Source organism: Cherax quadricarinatus, chromosome 37 (genome assembly GCF_038502225.1).
Source record: "Cherax quadricarinatus isolate ZL_2023a chromosome 37, ASM3850222v1, whole genome shotgun sequence".
Lineage (NCBI taxonomy): Eukaryota > Metazoa > Arthropoda > Malacostraca > Decapoda > Parastacidae > Cherax > Cherax quadricarinatus.
In genome coordinates this window covers 7,134,912-7,152,748 of record NC_091328.1, presented here as the reverse complement: position 1 = coordinate 7,152,748, position 17,837 = coordinate 7,134,912, and the positions used below count along the sequence as shown (strand labels likewise).

At 47.7% G+C, this 17,837-nt stretch overlaps 1 protein-coding gene across 1 annotated transcript in view; it reads right to left on the bottom strand.

Annotated features, from left to right (window-relative positions):
- Window positions 1–4,298, bottom strand: part of LOC128701571 (cGMP-dependent 3',5'-cyclic phosphodiesterase) — a 106,821-nt gene extending 102,523 nt beyond the window's left edge. The window contains exon 1 of the mRNA XM_070091712.1: window positions 3,714–4,298. Within this exon, the coding sequence (XP_069947813.1) occupies window positions 3,714–4,298 (585 nt within the window). The remainder of the gene's footprint in view (window positions 1–3,713) is intronic.
- Between the last annotated feature and the right edge of the window lie 13,539 nt (window positions 4,299–17,837).

Sequence of the window (17,837 nt, the reverse complement as noted above, 5' to 3'; positions counted from 1 at the left end):
TGTCAGAAAGTTATCTGGCGCAGTTTCCCAGTAATGCCAGACTAACTTGGGGGTACAACTTCCATCCTCCATTCCGTGATAAAACACACACATACACGCACACACACACACACACACACAAAAAATAGCAACAACTCAAACAACAGCTGAAGAAGAAACACAAGTCCAGGGAGGGAGACCAGTGTGTGTGTGTGTGTGTGTGTGTGTGTGTGTGTGTGTGTGTGTACTCACCTATTTGTACTCACCTATTTGTGGTTGCAGGGGTCGAGTCTTAGCTCCTGGCCCCGCCTCTTCACCGGTTGCTACTGGGCCCTCTCTCTCCCCGCTCCATGAGCTTTATCAAACCTCGTCTTAAAACTGTGTATGGTTCCTGCCTCCACTACGTCATTTTCTAGGCTATTCCACTGCCTTACAACTCTATGACTGAAGAAATACTTCCTAATATCTCTCTGACTCATTTGTGTCTTCAACTTCCAATTGTGGCCTCTTGTTTCTGTGTCCCCTCCCTGGAACATCCTGTCTTTGTCCACCTTGTCTATTCCACGCAGTATTTTATATGTCGTTATCATGACTCCCCTGACCCTCCTGTCCTCCAGTGTCGTCAGGCCGATTTCCCTTAACCTTTCTTCATAGGTCATTCCCCTTAGCTCTGGAACTAACCTTGTGGCAAACCTTTGTACTTTCTCTAGTTTCTTGACGTGCTTTATCAAGTGCGGGTTCCAAACAGGTGCTGCATACTCCAGTATGGGCCTGACATACACGGTGTGTGTGTGTGTGTGTGTGTGTGTGTGTGTGTGTGTGTGTGTGTGTGTGTGTGTGTGTGTGTGTGTGTGTGTGTGTGTGTGTGTGTCTCAGTAGTACCAGTAACCAGTAGATGACTCACTACCAACCGTCTGTGTGAATCACTGACTGTTATTCACGTTGCTGCTGACCATAGCATGTTTTTGAACGCCGGTCACCCCCTAGGCACTGGTGGGTCAGTCTTAAGATAGAGAGCAGAGAGGCAGGGCGGTTGATGGTGCTTCCCATACTTTCCGTTACAATTATATGGGTATTTCAGACGTTAGAAGATTGTGGGGTGCCGGCAGGTCAGAGGTGAACCGTCCACCACCTCCAGCTAGCCGTTTACCTTCACTCACCTCCACCCTGTGTACTCCAGCCTGCAAGCAAGTTGCAGCCGCTTTTCAAGCTTCCTGGCTTAGTTCGTGTGCTAATTGCTTCAATCTCCGAGGGGTTGACCCGGATTGCAATTAAGCCAGCCAGTAAGCCAGAGTGTGGGAGTGAGCGCCAGTCAGCCTGCCTCAGCCGCCTATCATCCAGCCTGTCTCCTGTCATCCACCTGCTCCTTCATGCTGTGTGCATCGTTACACGTCTTCCAGTCAGCCATTCTCGTGGGTTAAGCCAGTCAGTCAACCCAGCTTTGTAACCCAGCTGAGAGAGAGAAGTAAGCCACGCAAGTTCCTCTGAAGTATTGTCTCCTATATCACTTTGTGCTCCCAGTTGGATGCTAAGAGTGGTCTTCACCATCCCTGTGGCATATTGTGGCTTAGTTAAGCCACCTGGAGTTTTCTTGTAAGTGGTGAGACTGTGCGCCAGTGAGTGCCAGCGAGTTGAGTCACGCTCCCTTCATCCCACCGCTGCCACCAAATTGTCATGGGGGGTTCGATACGTGGATGGGGTAAAGAACACTCACGTAGGCTGGTTAGTGTGTATAATTATAACGGAAAGTATGGGAAGCACCATCAGCCACCCTGCCTCTCTGCTCTCTCTTAAGACTGACCCACCAGTGCCTAGGGGGTGAGCGGCATTCAAAAACATGCTATGGTCAGCAGCAACATGAATAACAGTCAGTGATTCACACAGACAGTTGGTAGTGAGTCATCTACTTGTAACTGGTTACTGGTAACTGGTACTACTGAGATACCTCTGATACTCAGACGATCAACCTGAATGTCATTATTCCCTATGTACACGACAGGTATTGAGAAATCCTCAAGTATCATTTGTTACTACCAATTCAGATTTGCCTCAAATATGGCATGAGTTAGCCAGTGCAACAGAGTTTGATCCTCCCAGAGATGACACCCATTCTGCATATGTCAATCTCACCCTAGCAGAGTTGGGGCTAAATGTAAATAACCTGTATAGATGAATAATTACAGTATCAACTTATTAATATTCAAGATTTTTATTTTGTGTTCACATTCTCTCCGAATTCTGAGATTTAACAGTCTAGATTTGGGTGCACCGAATCTGCTCTGTTAAACACTTCTTTCTTTGTATATATCTCTTCCTCAGAATCCGTAGATCACATGAATACAGATCGATCGATCAAAATTTTTTTTTATCACTTCTATTGTGTAATCCCAATGTTGAGTTTCATTCGATGAGTTGTGCTATATCATACCTTGTAATGCATTATAGTTTCATTACAGTAAGTTTCATTATAGTCAATTACATAAGCTTCCGTTCCAATATTCTACTTATGTATGTTATAATGTTCAATTGTTGTGTACTTTGACATTGTATAGAATCGGCCCAAGCCGTACGCCTGCCGTCTCTAGTTTGTCTTAGCTGTATGTCGGGACGACATACGTTAGCATCGTCAAGCTCTCAGTAGTACCAGTTACCAGTTACCAGTAGATGACTCACTACCAACCGTCTGTGTGAATCACTGACTGTTATTCATGTTGCTGCTGACCACAGCATGTTTTTGAACGCTGTTCACCCCCTAGGCACTGGTGGGTCAGTCTTAAGATAGAGAGCAGAGAGGCAGGGCGGCTGATGATGCTTCCCATACTTTCCGTTATAATTATACGTACTAACCAGCTTACGTGAGTGTTCTTTACCCCATCCACGTATCGAACCCTCCAATGACATGTGTGTGTGTGTGTGTGTTAGTTAGGGCTTTGATACTGCTGCCGACCCTGACCTCTGACCTCTTTCAAAATTAACGGAATTTACCTGGGGCAGCACCTGGGCCACCACGATCAATCACCGCCGCCAACCTCAGCTAGCCTATCTTACCAGCATATGCAAACACACGGCAACCTGTGGAGCCGCTTTCACCGACCTCAACAGGAAAAACTCTAAGAGGCTGACACACGAACTGCAGCTGCTCAAGAGTGGAGTCAGCAGCGCCAGCTTGAGGCCCACTGGAAGATCTCTAACGTCAGGAGGAAGACCAGAGGAGACATGGTCGAGACGTACGCAAGGTAGCTTTAAGAATTACCACAGCAGCGCTAAGACTTACCATAACAGCGATAAGACTTACATTAACAGCGATAAGACTTACCCTAGCATCGATAAGACATACCATAGCATCGATAAAACTTACAACTGTCTCGATAAGACTTACCATAGCATCGATAAAACTTACAATTGTCTCGATAAGACTTACCATAGCATCGATAAGACTTACCATAGCATCGATAAAACTTACAATTGTCTCGATAAGACTTACCATAGCATCGATAAGACTTACCATAGCATCGATAAAACTTACAATCGTCTCGATAAGACTTACCATAGCATCGATAAGACTTACCATAGCATCGATAAAACTTACAATTGTCTCGATAAGACTTACTATAGCGGCGCTAAGACTTACCATAACAGCGATAAGATTTACCATAGCAGCGTTAACTTACCATAGCGGTGTTTAGACTTACCATAGCATCGATAAGACTTACAATAGCATCGATAAGACTTACCATAGCAGCGCAGATGACGTGGGGGAGGTTGTTGATGAAGGCGTGTCTCTGGAGGCGCATAAAGTCCAGCAGGGAGTGCCTCCTGGCCTCCCTGCTGCCCTTACTCCTGCTGCCTCGCCTCAGCCTCACCAGCGCCTTCACCCACACCCAGCGACACCCACACCCGTACGTCCACACCACCCCGACATTGCCCACGCCGTTCCTGACGGAGGCCAGGGAGGAGGTCTTGCTGTGGGTGGGGGGCTCCATCATGGCCCTGGGGCTTCGGGGTGCCGCTGGGGCTGCCACGGGTGCCTCCGGGAGTGTCTGGACGGAGACACTCCGCACGCGCACACAAGCCCCCGTTCTGTGAGATAAAACGACCCGAGTCTCTCCTTCGATATCAGACGACGATAACGACGACACCCGGGACGACTTCAGTCTTTTGAGCCTCCACGTGATGAAGACTTCTGCTGTAACCACAATAACTGCGATAACGATAACCGCCGTAACGGCCACCATAACGGCCGTAACTGCCACCGTAATGGCTGTAACTGCCACCATAACGGCCGTAACTGCCACTGTAATGGCTGTAACTGCCACCATAACGGCCGTAACTGCCACCGTAACGGCCGTAACTGCCACCGTAACGATAATAACCACTCCCCACCCACCAAATAACAATTATAATTTCAATAACAAGCGTACCATCCAATAGGCAGATGGTACCATTACCCTGGTGGATGATACCATCACCCTGGTGGATGATACCATGATGCACCCTGGTGGATGATACCATCACCCTGGTGGATGATACCATCACACTGGTGGATGATACCATCACCCTGGTGGATAATACCACCATCACCCTGGTGGATAATACCACCATCACCCTGGTGGATATCACCATCACCCTGGTGGATGATACCATCACCTGGTGTAAAGACCCGTCTCCATGTACACCCATTACTATGCATGTACGTCACACACACACACACACACACACACACACACACACACACACACACACACACACACACACACACACAATTAGAATAAGAGGTTATAACGAGTGAGTCGCAGGTGATCTTAATTACCTAAAGTCATTGTATAAAAATTGGAGGCCTTATTAGAGAGATACATGGAGGACCCCACCCCCCCCGTAACCCTTTTATTGTACAGCAATAGAGGAATGGAACAGACTACCCGCACATGTCAAAGCCAGTCATAGCATGAACCAGTTCAAGAAGAGTGCCAAAAGGTGTCTGATGAATGTAGCTACAGAAAGGGAGGGGAATGATTTTCTATTTTTTATCTAACATACGTGTAAATTTTACCTTATTCCTAGTAATGACCCTCGTATTGTAGATAGTCTTAATGACCCTCGTGTAGTAGATAGTCTTAATGACCCTCGTGTAGTAGATAGTCTTAATGACCCTCGTGTAGTAGATAGTCTTAATGACCCTCGTGTAGTAGATAGTCTTAATGACCCTCGTGTAGTAGATAGTCTTAATGACCCTCGTGTAGTAGATAGTCTTAATGACCCTCGTGTAGTAGATAGTCTTAATGACCCTCGTGTAGTAGATAGTCTTAATGACCCTCGTGTAGTAGATAGTCTTTTTAGTATGATAATAAGATGTTATCTTCATTATAGAATAATAAGAAAATATTATAACCTTTATATTATAATAATAAGGTAAAAGGACCCCAATGGAAATAAGTCACTCTGTCTGACTTTTTTGGGTTATCCCAGGTTCTCTACACATATGCTGCTATGTATGATAATTCTATGTAACTGTATTTGTGTATACCTGAATAAACTTACTTACTTATCCCTGAGAGAGATACATGGGGGACTCCACCCCCCGTAACCCATCCCTGAGAGAGAGAGAGAGAGAGAGAGAGAGAGAGAGAGAGCCTATTGCGGTTACAGAAGCAATGCTTGTGTTAGTTCCCTTGCATCTGCCCCACACACACTGCCTCACACACTGCCCCACACACTGCCTCACACACTGCCCCACACACTGCCTCACACGCTGCTCCACACACACTGCCTCACACACTGCCCCACACACTGCCCCACACACACTGCCCCACACACACTGCCCCACACACACTGCCCCACACCCTGCCTCACACGCTGCTCCACACACACTGCCTCACACACTGCCCCACACACACTGCCCCACACACACTGCCCCACACACACTGCCCCACACACTGCCCCACACACAGCCCCACACACTGCCCCACACACTGCCCCACACACACTGCCCCACACACACCCCCACACACACTGCCCCACACACACTGCCCACACACACTGCCCCACACACACTGCCCACACACACTGCCCCACACACACGGACACACACTGCCTCACACGCTGCTCCACACACACTGCCCCACACACACTGCCCCACACACACTGCCCCACACACACTGCCCCACACACTGCCCCACACACTGCCCCACACACTGCCCCACACACACTGCCCCACACACACTGCCCCACACACACTGCCCCACACACACTGCCCCACACACACTGCCCCACACACACTGCCCCACACACACTGCCCCACACACACTGCCCCACACACACTGCCCCACACGCTGCTCCACACACTGCCTTATACACTGTCTCACACATTGCCTCACACGCTGCTCCACACTCTGCCTTATACACCCTCGCCCACACCCACACTCTGCCTTATACACTGTCTCACACATTGCCCCACACACTGCCCCACACACTGCCTCACACACTGCCCCACACACTGCCTAACACAGCCCCACACACTGCCCCACACACTGCCTCTCACACAGCCCCACACAGCTTCACACACTGCCCCACACACTGCCCCACACACTACCCCACACACTGCCTCACACACTGCCCCACACACTGCCTCTCACACAGCCCCACACAGCTTCACACACTGCCCCACACACTGCTTCACACACTGCCCCACACACTGCTTCACACACTGCCTCTCACACTGCCTCTCACACAGCCTCACACAGCCCCACACAGCTTCACACACTCCCCCACACACTGTCCCACACACTGCCCCACACACTGCTCCACACACTGCCACACACACTGTCCCACACACTGACTCCCTGCCCCACACATTGCCTAACACACTGCCTAACACACTGCCTCACACATTGCCTCACACACTGCCCCACACACTGCCTCACACATTGCTTCACACACTGTCCCACACACTGCCTCACACACTACCTCACACACTGTCCCACACACACTGCCCCACACACACTTTCATATTGTTTCAGACAACGGAACAATGCTCTTCTCCAGACTGAGGGACTGACCACCTCAAAACTTTAAGGGTGATGGACTGATTACATCGTCTAAAAGTATCTTCTGCTTCTATCAACTTTTCTGTACTCGACTGAAGAAGCCTACTGTGTAGGCGAAACGTTTCAAAATAAAGATACCTAACTGTTGCATATGTGTCTTACCTAACAATCTGTCCCACACACTGCCTCACACACTACCTCACACACTGCCCCACACACTTCACACACTGTCCCACATATTGCCTCACATACTGACTCACACACTGCCTCATACACTGCCTCATACACTGCCTCACACACTGCCTCACACTGACTCACACATTGCCTCACACACTGACCTACACACTGCCTCACACACTGAGGCAGGAACCATACATAGTTTTAAGACGAGGTATGATAAAACTCATGGAGCATGGAGAGGGAGGACCTAGTAGCGGTCAGTGAAAAGGCGGGGCCAAGAGCTGAGTCTCGACCCCTGCAACCACAATTAGGTGAGTACCGACTCAAACACTGCCTCACACACTGACCTACACACTGCCTCGCACATTGCCTCACACTGCTATACACTACCTTACATTCTGTCCCACACACTGCCTCACACAATGCCTGACATACTGCCTCACACACTTCCCAGGAATGTGACCTCCCACACACTGCCTCCACCCAGCAATGTGTGTTTGTTGGTGTAGATAAAGTATGGAGGAACGTGGGCAGGGAGGAGGGGCAGGCGAGGGGGAAGGGCAGGCGAGGCAGGGCAGGAGGTTGGGGCAAGCGGAGCAGCTGGTGGATGGGCAGCAGAGGTCACTAGGGGCAGCAGCACCTTTGGGAGAGGGTAGCTGGGGCAGAAGGTGGGAGGAAGGAAAGGGGGAGGGGAGTATGTGGGTGGATTGGAGGAAGGAAGGGGAGTGTGGGTGAATGGGAGGGAAGGGGTTGGGGGCTGAAGGGAAGGGGTAGGTCAAGAGGTGAGGTCAGGAGCGGGGTGAGGTTGAATATTACACCGCATCCCTGGTGCCAGCCTCACCCTCCATCAATATATGATGCCCCTGGCACTGCCTGCCTGCCGCTGGCTGCCACATCTCACGCAGCCATATGGCTTGCAGCCACACACACACACACACACACACACACACACACACACACACAAGGTTGAAGACTCAGATGAATCACAGGGATGTTAAGAAGTATTTCTTCAGCCACAGAGTTGTTAGGAAGTGAAACAATCTGGAGTGATGTAGTAGAGACAGGATCCATACATAGCTTTAAGAAGAGATACGACAAAGCTTATGAAGCAGGGAGAGAGTGGACCTAGTAGCGACCAGCAAAGAGGCGGGGCCAGGAGCTGTGACTCAGCCCTTGCAACCACAAATAGGTGAGTACACACACAAACATAGAGGTGTCCCTGTTTACAGACGATGTGAAGTTAATGCGGAGAATTCAACAGACGAGTACCAGGCAGGACTACAAAGGGATCTGGACGGGCTGCAGGCCAGGTCCAACAACTGGCTCCTGGAGTTCAACCCCACCAAGTGCAAAGTCATGAAGATTGGCGAAGGGCAAAGAAGATCGCAGACGGAGTACAATATATGGGGCCAAATGCTGCAAACCTATACCTGGAGGGCATTCCGGGGATCAACGTCCCCGCGGCCCGGTCCAAGACCAGGCCTCCTGATGGATCAGGGCCTGATCAACGAGGCTGTTACTGCTGGCCGCAAGTAGTCCAACGTTCGAACCAAAGCCCCGCTGATCCGGCACTGACTTTAGGTATCTGTCCAGCTCCATCTTGAAGACAGCCAGGGGTCTACTGGCAATGCCCCTAATGGCTGGTGGGAGGCTGTTGAACAGTCTTGGGCCCCAGACACTTGCTGTGTTTTCTCTTAGTGTATCAATGGCGCTCCTTTTCCCTTGGGGTATGTTGCATCGCCTGCCAAGTCTTTTGCTTTCGTAGGGAGTAATTTCTGTGTGCAAATAGGACCAGTCCCTCCAGGATCTTCCAAGTGTAGATTATGATATATATCTCTCGCGTGCGCTCCAGTGAGTATAAGTCAAGTGCTTCCAGGCGTTCCCAGTAGTTAAGGTGTTTGATGGAACTTATATGTACAGTAAAGGTTCTCTGTACATTTCACCTGCCTTGAACGGAGATGTTAATTTACAGCAGTATTCCAGCCTAGATCATCACTGACCTGGCATCTCTTGTCTTGAATGTTCTCATTATCCATCCTATCAGTTTCCTCGCAGATGTAACAGTGACATTGTTGTGATCCTTGAAGGTGAGATCTTCGGACATTACCACTCCCAGGTCCTTTACATTGCTTTTCCGCTCTATTGTGTGATTAGAGTTTGTAGTATACTCAGTGCTAGTTATTATTTCCTCCAGTTTTCCATAACGGAGTAGTTGGAATTTGTCTTCATTGAACATCATATTGTTCTCCGTTGCCCATTGGAAAACTTGATTTATATCTTAATGGAGCTTTGCCGTGTCCTCAACGGATGATACTCTCATGCAGATCCTAGTATCGTCTGCAGAGGATGATACAGTGCTGTGGTTTACATCTCTGTCTATGTCTCATATGAGGATGAGGAACAGGATGGGGGTGAGTGCTGTGCCTGGGGTGAGTATAATACTGAGCACATCTCCTGAGGCGCACATCAACCAAATAGCGTTTTGACACCTGAGTAGTCATTCAAGATTGTACACCTTGTACGTCAGGCCCATACTAGAGTATGCAGCACTAGTATAGCACCACACCTGGCCAAGCAAGTTAAAAAATTAGAGAAAGTGGAAAGGTTTGCAAGAAGACTAGTCCCGGAGCTAAGAGGTATGTCCTACGAGGAGAGGTTAAGGGAACTCAACCTGACGACACTGGAGGACAGGAGGGACATGGGGGACATTATAACGACATATAAAATACTGAGAGGAATGGACAAGGTAGACAGAGACAGGATGTTTCTGAGATGTGACACGGCAACAAGGGGTCACAATTGGAAGCTGAAAACTCATCTGAGTCACAGGGATGTTAGGAAGTATTTCTTCAGTCACAGTTTTCAGGAAGTGAAATAGTCTGGAAAGTGATGTAGTGGAGGCAGGATCCACACACAGCTTTAAGAAGAGGCACGATAAAGCTTATAGAGCAGGAAGAGTGGATCTAATAGCGGCCAGCGAAGAGGCGGGGCCAGGATCTGTGAATGCAACCAAATAGGTGAGTACACCACTATCTTCCCTAGTAGTCAAGCCTATAACAGGTGGAACTGTACACCGTGAGTACCTGGTACAATAAATAACAACACAGGAGACAGTCTTCAAGACTACACACACACAGATCGTGAGAGTCCAGCCAGCAGGTCCAGGAACCACTCCCCCCCTCACATACCTGCGTCTCTCCCCCGCCACAAAGGGGAGGGAAAGGCTGGTATAGAGGGGAGAGAAAAAGCTGGGAAGAGGGGAGGTGAAACCCTGATTATTCCCATAGTATTACAGCAAGACTCACACCAGAGTATTACAGCAAGACTCACACCAGAGTATTACAGCAAGACTCACACCAGAGTATTACAGCAAGACTCACACCAGAGTATTACAGCAAGACTCACACCAGAGTATTACAGCAAGACTCACACCACAGCATCACAACAAGGTCCACACCAGAGGAGGCCTACAACATTCGTCACAGCCTACTTGCAGCAGGCAGCGACCCAATTTCCTCTTGAAAACTTGCTGCCCCAAAGTGTCACATTAACACTTCACACCAACTTCCTCCGTCTCTTGTCTCAGGCTCCTGGTCCACGTCCTGGTCCACGTCCTGGTCCTGGTCGTTTCCTTCACTCAGAGTTTATTCCCTCCATATTCTGACATTTTTCTATGATCTGCCTTTTCGTGTTTTCAGAAACAAACACAAACACACACACACACACACACACACACACACACACACACACATACATACATACATACATACATATATATATAATGAATCTGCTGCCGAGAATGTTTCTGAAAACACGTAAAGGCAGATCATGAAAAAAATGTCAGAATATAGAGGGAACTTTCCTAGGGTTCCTCATCCTCAGAGAAGACAATAAACGTACCTCAGGGAAAACTCAAGGTTCTCCCCGGAGCTGTTTGAATATTTTCTTCTCCTACCACCCCCTATATGTACTTTATTAATAGACAGAATACATTGATAGAAAATACAAACAAATACATTGATACAGTATATCAAAGGTTATGAATCTCCTCCAGCTCCTCCGGAGCCGGACGCGAGCCAAGTATGCAGGAAGCATTTCCCCTCTGGATGGCCACGCTGAGGCGCTGGAACATGAAAGTGGCTGCCCTTGGGTCCCTGGTGGTGTCGATGAGTCTGGAACCCAGTTCTTTAAAGAAACGTGTGGCATGTTTTCCCCATGATCCCAAGGTCTCTGATCCCACTGGGACAAATTGATACTGTTGGCTTATGTCCCTGTACTTGCTGATCTTGTACTCCTCCCTGTGGTTAGCAGCTCCTCCCTGTCGCCCCACACTGTGATGGATATAGGTGTCAGCCAGTGTGGACACACAGGTATAGTCCCATGCTAAGAGCTTGCCATTCTTCCAAGGATAGATGGTGATTCCATCAGGGCTGTTTGCTGGGTTGTGGGTACTGTTGGCTGCTAGTGATCGGGGCTCCCTCTCGGCTGGGCATCCAGCTGTAGCAAGGGTTTTCTTAATGATGTCGTTGACCTCATTGTGTCTTGCATGCCAACCCTTGGTTTTGGAACAGTTAAGACCATGTAGACCATATTGGTCGGCTTGCGCATCGCCGCAAAGACACTTATATTCTGTGTGAACTGGGGCAGCAAGTCGCAGAGCCACTGCAATACGCAGAACCACTGCAATACGCAGAACCACTGCAATACGCAGAGCCACTGCAATACGCAGAGCCACTGCAATAAGGAGGGTCTTAGGGTCGAGGCGCGTTCCCACTGCCGATATGGGAACTGGAGGAAGATCCTGGAGTGATGTGCGCCCACAGCTTGGAGACGGGCAATCTTCCTGTCTGATGTTGCAGCCCTGAGCATGTTGGCAAGCACGTTCTCGGCGATGGGGCCATCCTAGCTTAACTGTAAGCCAGTGCTGCACTAGGGTTTGGTGCTGGAGCAACAAGTCTCTCCCATTCAGTGATGGCACTGGCATAGTTAGGGTCCTGTATTCCTGCTGAGTCACTGAGGTTATCATTTAGAATTTGTCTTATTAACTCTATTAACTTATTGTACTGATGTATGGAAGAGGATAGGAAAGCTGGTAGAGCAATCTGGGAGTATCTGCGTACTCCCAGCCCCCCAAGCCTGACCGAAAGTGAGGCTTGCAATCACTGTCCATCCTCAAGAGAAAGATTCAATACAATATGGTCTTAAGGAGAGAGCCATATTCCTTGAGTTTTGGACTGCTGAAGGCTGGAAACATCTCAGAACCAGCCGCTACTGGTTTTGTCACTGTACACTATATAAACACCTCTTGTTTTAAACACCTGTTGCTTTCATACTGTGTACTGTATAAACACCTGTTGCTTTCATACTGTGTACTGTATAAACACCTGTTGCTTTCATACTGTGTACTGTATAAACACCTGTTGCTTTCATACTGTCTACTGTATAAACACCTGTTGCTTTCATACTGTGTACTGTATAAACACCTGTTGCTTTCATACTGTGTACTGTATAAACACCTGTTGCTTTCATACTGTGTACTGTATAAACACCTGTTGCTTTCATACTGTCTACTGTATAAACACCTGTTGCTTTCATACTGTGTACTGTATAAACACCTGTTGCCAAATAACTGTGAATTGTATAAATAACTAATTAATTCCCCCGATTTATTTATTTTCTCGTAACATAACATTACTACACTCGACCACGTGTAACATAACATTACTACACTTGACCACGTGTAACATAACATTACTACACTTGACCACGTGTAACATTACTACACTCGACCACGTGTAACATAACATTACTACACTTGACCACGTGTAACATAACATTACTACACTTGACCACGTGTAACATAACATTATTACACTTGACCACGTGTAACATTACTACACTCGATCACGTGTAACATAACATTACTACACTCGACCACGTGTAACATAGCATTACTACACTTGACCACGTGTAACATAACATTACTACACTCGACCACGTGTAACATAACATTACTACACTCGACCACGTGTAACATAACATTACTACACTCGACCACGTGTAACATAACATTACTACACTTGACCACGTGTAACATAACATTACTACACTCGACCACGTGTAATATAACATTACTACACTTGACCACGTGTAACATTACTACACTTGACCACGTGTAACATAACATTACTACACTTGACCACGTGTAACATAACATTATTCCACTTGACCACGTGTAACATTACTACACTCGACCACGTGTAACATAACATTACTACACTCGACCACGTGTAACATAGCATTACTACACTTGACCACGTGTAACATAACATTACTACACTTGACTACGTGTAACATAACATTACTACACTCGACCACGTGTAACATAACATTACTACACTCGACCACGTGTAACATAACATTACACTCGACCACGTGTAACATAACATTACTACACTTGACCACGTGTAATATAACATTACTACACTCGACCACGTGTAATATAACATTACTACACTCGACCACGTGTAATATAACATTACTACATTTGACCACGTGTAACATAAGATTACTACACTTGGCCACGTGTAATATAACATTACTACACTTGACCACGTGTAATATAACATTACTACACTCGACCACGTGTAACATAACATTACTACACTCGACCACGTGTAACATAACATTACTACACTTGACCACGTGTAACATAACATTACTACACTCGACCACGTGTAACATTACTACGCTCGACCACGTGTAACATAACATTACTACACTCGACCACGTGTAACATAACATTACTACACTCGACCACGTGTAATATAACATTACTACACTTGACCACGTGTAACATAACATTACTACACTCGACCACGTGTAACATTACTACGCTCGACCACGTGTAACATAACATTACTACACTTGGCCACGTGTAATATAACATTACTACACTCGACCACGTGTAATATAACATTACTACACTTGACCACGTGTAATATAACATTACTACACTCGACCACGTGTAACATAACATTACTACACTTGACCACGTGTAACATAACATTACTACACTCGACCACGTGTAACATAACATTACTACAGTCGACCACGTGTAATATAACATTACTACACTCGACTACGTGTATAACATTACTACACTTGACCACGTGTAACATAGCATTACTACACTCGACCACGTGTAATATAACATTACTACACTCGACCACGTGTAATATAACATTACTACACTCGACCACGTGTAATATAACATTACTACACTTGACCACGTGTAACATAACATTACTACACTTGACCACGTGTAACATAACATTACTACACTCGACCACGTGTAATATAACATTACTACACTTGACCACGTGTAACATAACATTACTGCACTTGACCACGTGTAACATAACATTACTACACTTGACCACGTGTAAAGGTCTCAGGCACGCCGTCCCAGCGGGGCCAGGAGCTGAGATTCCCCCCCGGATATATAACGAGGCAAATGCTGTCGTGACAGCTGTCACACGTGTCACACATGACAATTACGTTACCTCTGTCACAGCTTAGTCACAAGCCTTCAAGCACTAACAGGATGGGCCAGAGAGCGACACACACGTACCAGGAGCCAGGACTCGACCCCCCCCCACCACAACCACAACCCACTCGCAAGTATAAATCGGTAAATCGAAGTTACAGTTCGGAACACAACACGTTCAACACAAGGCGCAACGCAATACTCAGCAACACCATGTACAGAGGTAATGGCTGTGGCAATACGGTGGCTGGAACGCAAGAAACCCGCAATTCTGAGATGAAACAAGACGTCGTGACGGGTTATGGACCTGAAGACGACCCGGGAAGGAACGAAATTGTTTAATTTCATGTTTAACTTGAAGGATTTATTAAATGTCCTCACCCCAATGCTACACACATATACACACCAACGAAGAGGCGGGGCCAGGAGCTATGACTCGACCACTGCAACCACAAATAGGTGATACACACAAAACACACACAAAGCGTCCTAACACAAACAAGTCACTTTGTCTAACTTTCTATGGGTTATCCTGGGTAATTTACACTAGGTATGATAATTGTACTTGTGTGTTCCTGTGCCTAAATACACACACACACACACACACACACACACACACACACACACACACACACACACACACACACCCATGGCTGTGAGAAGAGAAACACAGCCTGGACGGGTATTCGCTCGCGTGGAAGTCCATCTGTGGCTCCTAGCGGAGACTCCTGACAGCGGCCCAGTACACTGTTTACTCTGGCTTCTGCAGTACTCCGGGAGGCCCAAACACTGCCAGCGTCCCATGCAGGAGGAGGTCACCGTCCCTTTGCGTCCTGCTACAGGACGTCCCTCGGACGTTACTCCCGCACCGCCGGAGGCGTCGAGAGCACCGCCAAGAGGTGCCTCTGGCCGGACCAGCACCAGCAGCACCGCCGTCACCAGCAGCAGTAACAACAAATCCCACACCCACGATCACTTGCCCTTTACCGTTTACGATCAATAATCGATAACCGATAACTAGGCTCTGCTTAACCGTCATTGCGTGCTCCGTAACCGGTACTTGAGTGTCCTTGCGTGCCTAGTAACTAGTACTTGTCTGTCTCTCTCTCTCCCCGTCTCTTAAGCGACACTTGTCTTACAACACCTGTTCCTCCCCGTCAACACCAGCCTGCAGCTGTCTGTTCCTAATAGTAGTGATAAGCGAGGCTTCGAAGGAAGGAAGGAAGGAAGGGATTGGAAGATGGATTAAAGATACTTAGAAGTTATCTTGATTGGAATAACATGACAAGGAATGAAGGAGATAAAGAGGATAAAACACACACACACACTAAACAATACCAATAAATACGTGATATACAAACAATGTGACTAAAATCATTTTACAATGAAAAACGAGAATAATGAATGAGCGGAGGATGCAAGACAAAAGCAATAAGATAAATTATAACAATAAGAGAGAGAAAGTAATTATAGAAGGATAACAGTACAAGTGACACACGAACAGCGACGTACACGCACGTATAATATAATTATAGAGGCCAGGAACGAAGAGTAACGAGGGAGGAGGAGTGGGAGGAGGAGGAGGAGGAGGAGGAGGAGAAAGAGGAGGAAGATGAGGAGGAAGAGGAGGAGGAAGAGTAAGAAAGAGGAGAGAGGACGTACGCAAAACCTCCCCTCACGGCGGCACACCAGATACTGACCCCCAGACTCCGCCTTACACCATTGTAAATTTAACACACACTAGTTGGCCCTCCCCTTTCCCTCACTTTAACTCTCTGTCTCTCTCTCTCTCTCTCTAACTTCATTTCTCTCTCTGCTACTCCACAGCTTGTCTACATCTCGGTGTCTGCCTCTTTCTCGCTCGTTGTCTGTTCCCTATCAAGGCTTGTATCTTTATCGTCTCTCTCTCTCTCTCTCTCTCTCTCTCTCTCTCTCTCTCTCTCTCTCTCTCTCTCTCTCTCTCTCTCTCTCCATCCCTGGTGGACAATAAACATGACAGTTTCAGACGGAAATCACTCCAGCTTTATCATTCACAGGAAGAAGGAAACATTCTGAGGGTTACTAACCCCGGAGGGTTACTAACCCTGGAGGGTTACTAACCCTGGAGGGTTACTAACCCCGGAGGGTTACTAACCCCTGAGGGTTACTAACCCTGGAGGGTTACTAACCCTGGAGGGTTACTAACCCCGGAGGGTTACTAACCCCGGAGGGTTACTAACCCCGGAGGGTTACTAACCCCGGAGGGTTACTAACCCCTGAGGGTTACTAACCCCGGAGGGTTACTAACCCCGAAGGGTTACTAACCCCGGAGGGTTACTAACCCCTGAGGGTTACTAACCCCGGAGGGTTACTAACCCCGGAGGGTTACTAACCCCGGAGGGTTACTAACCCCGGAGGGTTACTAACCCCTGAGGGTTACTAACCCCGGAGGGTTACTAACCCCTGAGGGTTACTAACCCCGGAGGGTTACTAACCCCGGAGGGTTACTAACCCCGGAGGGTTACTAACCCCTGAGGGTTACTAACCCCGGAGGGTTAGTAACCCTCCGGGGTTATAACGTTTACCGTTTACTGTTATAACGTTTACCGTTCCAATCTTTTCCTTCAGTCTCGCTCAGGATGCAACCCACAGCCGTCGACTAGCACCCAGGTAGCCTACCTAATTGCTGCTGGGTGCAGCAGGTGCAGAAAGGCCTGCCCTTGCCTGGGGATCGAACCCACGCGCTTTTGTTCGTCAGCCATCATTTTGCCAACAAAATTCGAAAATTAAATGTACCTTCGACGTATGTCGTATCTCAAGAATTTCTGATCTGAGAATTTAACAGAACACATTCCCGTCCTTGACAGTCTTGACAGTGTGTGTACATCCTTGACAGTCTTGAGTGTCCACGACCTTGACAGTCACTGGTAATGTCACATTACAACACATCAATTAACAAATATCTTCTTTATTTCATCCTGATTACAAACATGTCCGTCTCAAGACTACACGCTATGTATCTTCCCCTCTGCCTGTACCCACACCTGACGATACCCCCGGTACCCCAGGAGTTGTATGCTCCACCACTAATGGGTTTATCGCTTTAA